Source organism: Lampris incognitus, chromosome 5, assembly GCF_029633865.1.
Source record: "Lampris incognitus isolate fLamInc1 chromosome 5, fLamInc1.hap2, whole genome shotgun sequence".
Classification (NCBI taxonomy): domain Eukaryota; kingdom Metazoa; phylum Chordata; class Actinopteri; order Lampriformes; family Lampridae; genus Lampris; species Lampris incognitus.
The window spans coordinates 14031653-14036439 of NC_079215.1; the positions used below are offsets into that span (position 1 = coordinate 14031653).

The 4787-nt window shown below is 45.4% G+C and overlaps 1 protein-coding gene across 2 annotated transcripts; it reads right to left on the bottom strand.

Moving 5' to 3' along the window:
• Nucleotides 1-1917: 1917 nt before the first annotated feature.
• On the bottom strand, nt 1918-3415 carry LOC130113148 (POU domain, class 4, transcription factor 2-like). 2 transcript variants are annotated; one of them, XM_056280684.1, is made up of 2 exons: nt 3324-3415; nt 1918-2902 (listed from the first exon to the last, which is right to left on the bottom strand). In XM_056280684.1, exons 1-2 carry the CDS (start codon nt 3413-3415, stop codon nt 1918-1920), a joined length of 1077 nt encoding a protein of 358 aa, XP_056136659.1. The 2 variants fall into 2 exon arrangements, with proteins under 2 accessions (XP_056136659.1, XP_056136658.1); XM_056280683.1 differs by having other exon boundaries at nt 1918-2853; nt 3182-3415.
• Nucleotides 3416-4787: the final 1372 nt, after the last annotated feature.

Genomic DNA, 4787 nt, shown 5'->3' on the forward strand with positions numbered 1-4787 from the left:
ATAACCTGCGTTATACAAAATAATAATAATGATAATAATAGAAATCCTGCATAAGGCCCAACGCTTGTGTTTAGTCGTGAAGCGAAACCCTGTCTAAAATAAAGGGACCAACCGATTCCCTCTATCCTCATTTAACTTGGCAGGAAGATGGGCTATGTTTGGTGGTTCTGTACTTCTTCTTTTTCTTTTTTCTTTTTTTACTACTGTGTTGCCTATTGCTAAAACGTAACACAGCTACTACAAATTAGTCATGGAAAACGTCCAATTAAATGTCAAAGTTTGTTCTTTAATGAAACACATATTTGCAGTTCAATAACCAAATAACTTAAAATTACATGGATGTAATAAATTAATGGAATAATTTAACCAGGAACCCAAAAAAAGCAACATACATTACAGAAATAAGTTACCTCAGCTAAAACAGCAAATACAGCAAAACCTGTACGATATTATTTATGTGCATCGACTGGTTCCAATGAAATATTTACATTGTACACGTATATTTCCATGAAACTGTTCTTTTCTCTTTAAGAAAACATTTAGTACTTAACAGGATGATTTTTTTAACAAGCAACGACTCCATAACGATGCGCGTAAGGTATATTTATACAAATAAATAGCAGAAAACATACATAAAATAATTTGAAAAAGGGAATACTATCTCATATATCTCTCGATTGTACCATCTCAAAAGCTGCAAAATTTAAATGAAAATGTAAATGAAACGTGGGATTACTATTCCACAGTCGTTTCCCTTTAATAGAACAAAAACACTTAGGAACTTGCTGTCAGACGTTGATTTTTTTTTCTCAAGCAAAACGAGGAGGAGGAGGAGGAGGAGGAGGGGGGAATCCCAATAAATATATAATGAAGTAAACATGACCTCACTCGATAAATAGTTCATAAGACACCGGCCCACGCTGGATTGGTGACTTATTGCAGCTGAGTAAAAAAAATAAAATAAAAAGAAAACTTAATTTTAATTTGATAATATCAGTAATGCTTGTTAACGTCTCATTATTTTCATATTTCTATCGATTGGCTACATTTTTGGGGGGGTATAATAATAATAATAATAATAATAGTAATAATAATAATAAAAAGATCCCATCTTGTGGAAACCTCGTGGTCTCTTTAAAACATTTCCCTGATTCTTCGACTCGTATCGCACGTGAATAGTAAGAATAAGCGGAAGTAAAAATACACACTGAACACAAAAATGAAGCGCGTGACAACGCAACCGTAGTTATAATTTACACGGGGTCATTTGGCAGTAATCTAATCATAGCTTTCAAGACCATAAGTGGTGCTAGTGACGTGTTTTTCCCCGTTCCCCTGTCGTGAACCCTGAATAAATGCCACTTCGAAGCTCATAACACCGATAGCCACTAGCCAAGTGCTTTAAGTTACAACAGCCCATCATCTTTAAATAACGATAGTTGCCATTTTAATTAGGCTATTATTTAATCAAGGTCTAACGCAAACTATCTGAAAATAACCTTTATGAGCAACAGCAACAACAAAAATATATGTGTAATCAAAGCACATGGGGCCTATATAAGTCACACTGCGTTGACACTGAACAGGTGTATAGCATAGTAAGTGTGGAAACAGTGGTCTTACTTTGCTCTGTCAATCGTCGCTTTACTTGAGTCCACATCCCCTCAGCGAGTAAGAGACGGTGACAGTGAGTTTTTCAGTCATTTTCAATGTAGGTACTAATGAATTATTCGGAGTTCAAAGCACAAAGTCATCGATGATTTTTTTTTGGGGGGGGGAGGAGGAGGAGGAGGAGGAACTGTGTGAAATCAGAAATATGATACAAATTGTCTCTAAACCGTTCCAAGTCTTTCAACATTCGTTGATTTTTTATTTTTTTTGGGTGGTGGTGGTGGGGGGGGGTATTTCACAGCAAACTTAGACGCATGCAGAGTATTTCATTCGTTTCTGTTTCTGTCGCTGGTTGCAAAACCAGACCCGCACCACGTTCTTTTTGAGGTCCAGCTTTTCCGCTATAGCGGCGATTTTCTCCGAGGAGGGACGCGGCTGGATGGCAAAGTACGCTTCCAGCGACCTCTTCTCCGGCGCCGCTATCGACGTGCGCTTCCGCTTTTTCTCCGCGCCGTTGAACAACTCGGGTTTATTAAGTTTCTCCCTGTGCGATTTCTCGGCTTCTTCCAGCCACGCTTGCAGAATGGGCTTCAGAGCGATCATGTTGTTGTGCGACAGCGTGAGGGACTCGAATCGGCAGATGGTGCTCTGACTGAGGGAGCCCACCCCAGGTATCTTCAGGTTGGCCAAAGCTGACCCTACATCCGCCTGGGTTACCCCGAGTTTGATCCGTCTCTGTTTAAACCTCTCCGCGAAGGCTTCCAAATCCCTTGGATCGGCGTCCACGTCGCTCATGCAGCCCATGTGCGACGGTAGCCCGTGGGCATGAGCCATGTTGATAGCTGCCTGGTGCATGTGGTTCATGCCCGCCATGTGGGCAGGGTGCGCAGGCGTGGAAACCACCGAGCCATCCGGCCCCGCCATGGCTCCTAGTGCCAATCCTGGGGTGATGTGATCCAGGAGGTCCCCTTCTAGCGCCTGGTGGGGCTGGTGGTGGTGGTGATGGTGGTGGTGGTGATGGTGACCGGCTAGGGCGGACGGATGAGAAATAGGCACCGACGAGGAGGAGGACGACGACGAGGTGCAGGGGAGAGTGTTCATGGTGTGGTAGGTTGCGTCCGGCTTGAAGGGACTGTGATGTGGTGGGTGGTGGTGGCTCTTGGTTTGCGAGACTATATCCACCGCCGCCAGAGCTTCAGCACGGGCCAACAAACTCTCATCCAAGCCTCCGAATATATTGCTCTGCAATTGCAAATAGAATGCACACATAACTGTCAGCAGGGAATTCTCTCTCCACTCCTCGGTTTAAAACATTTCCAGAATGTGAAAAAAAGAAATCCTAAAAAAAAGGGAAAAAAGGGGGGCACACAAAACAAGACGCATGCAACATCCCAGGTCATAAAAATTAATATGAAAGGCAAAGCCGGCTGAATACATAAGTTGGGCAGAGGAGGGAAGGGGAAAAAATGGAGGTGTTGGGTGATTTGCTGTGCAGACATGAAAAAAACATCAAGCAAAGAAGTGGGCTGTCAAAATCTGCCTTTAAGCGGTGATTATGCAGAATACGTACCGGTGGGGTTGGGAGACAGGCTCGGCGCATCGCCTCCGAGCCGCCGCCGCCGCCGCCGCCGCTGCTGCTGCTGATGATGGTGCTGCTGTGTCGGGAGGACGAGCAGGAGGATGAAGGTGCATTCGAAGTCAAAGTGGAAGACGAGGAGGAATGCAAAGAGGAATACTTGGGCTCTGGCAAGCTGGCGTGAGCCATTGCGAACGGCTGCTTGCTGTTGAGAGACATCATCATCATATTTGCTGGCGTCTAAGCCTCGGCAACTTCCTTATAATAAGTTAAGACCCCGCCTCCTCGGTCGGGGTTGAAGTCCAATTGCTTCGCTGGAATCTCAAGTCACTGTCGAATAACTCTAGGTGCTACCAAAAACAAAACAAACAACAACAAAAAACAAAAAAAACAAAAACAACAACAACAAAAAAAACCCAAAACGAACCGAAAACGGTTGCCCGATTCTGTCGTTAGTACATCTGTTATTACCGCAGGAAGTATGGTGTTGCGTCTTTTCTTTTTCTTTTTTGCAGCGGAGATATCGCAAGAACCAGCAAGCCATACAATTGCGCCACGCCGATGCGCCCACAGCCCCCCTCCCCCCTCCCCCCGCAGCCGGTTACCTCTTCCGTTCTGGGCTGTGGCGCGAACGCTACCATAAAAAAAAAAACAACAAAAAAACGAAAAACAACAAAACAAAGAGAAAAAAAAACGACAGTAAATAACCTCGATATTTCTGCTTTTTCTCCTTCAACTTTGTCCCTTGATTATGGTGTTTTTTTGCTGTGGATCTTTCATGAAAGTCCTCATAGACGACGCCGGGAAGAAAGAAAAGATGAACGAATGCTAAAAAAGAAAAAAGTTCTCCCCCTCTCTCTCTTTCTCTCTGTCCCTCTCTCTCTCTCTCTCCCTCTCTCCCTCTCTCTCCTGTCTTTAAAGGATTTCCTAATCTGAAGAGAAGGTGTCGCCGCTTTCGCAGACTTTATATTGTTTTCAAAAGTAGTCTCTCCTTCTCGACGATCGTAATTGAGAGAGAGAGTTGTGACAGTCCCGATACCTCGACTACGTATAATGCTGCGGGGACTCGAACTGCCTCTGCTCTGAGGCGAAGGGCAGGCTGTGTGTGTGTGTCTCTGTCTCTCTCTCTCTCTCCGCCTCTCTCTCTCTGCCTCTCTCTCTCTGCCTCTCTCTCTGCCTCTCTCTCTCGCTCTCTCTCTCTCTCTCTCCGCCTCGCTCTCTCTCTCGCTCTCGCTCTACCTCTCTCTCGCTCTCTCTCTCTCGCTCGCTCGCTCTACCTCTCTCTCTCTCGCTCTAGCTCTACCTCTCTCACCCCTCTCCTCTCACTCTGTGCCGGCTGTACCTGAGAAACCTTTCATGATTTATTATTCTTCATTAGCCATCCGCCGCCGCCGCCGCCGCTGGGGACTCTGCGCATGGGCAGTCCGCGACAAGGCATTTATTTCCAATGACTCGAACCAGCACTGCGTCCCTCTCCCAAGTCCTACCGTGAACGCAGTTGGCTGGATGACGCGCTTGGAGAAAACGGCGCAGCCAATAACCACAGCGTAGACTATTAATCCTCCGAAACGATTTGATCCATTTTAACCGGTGAGACAGT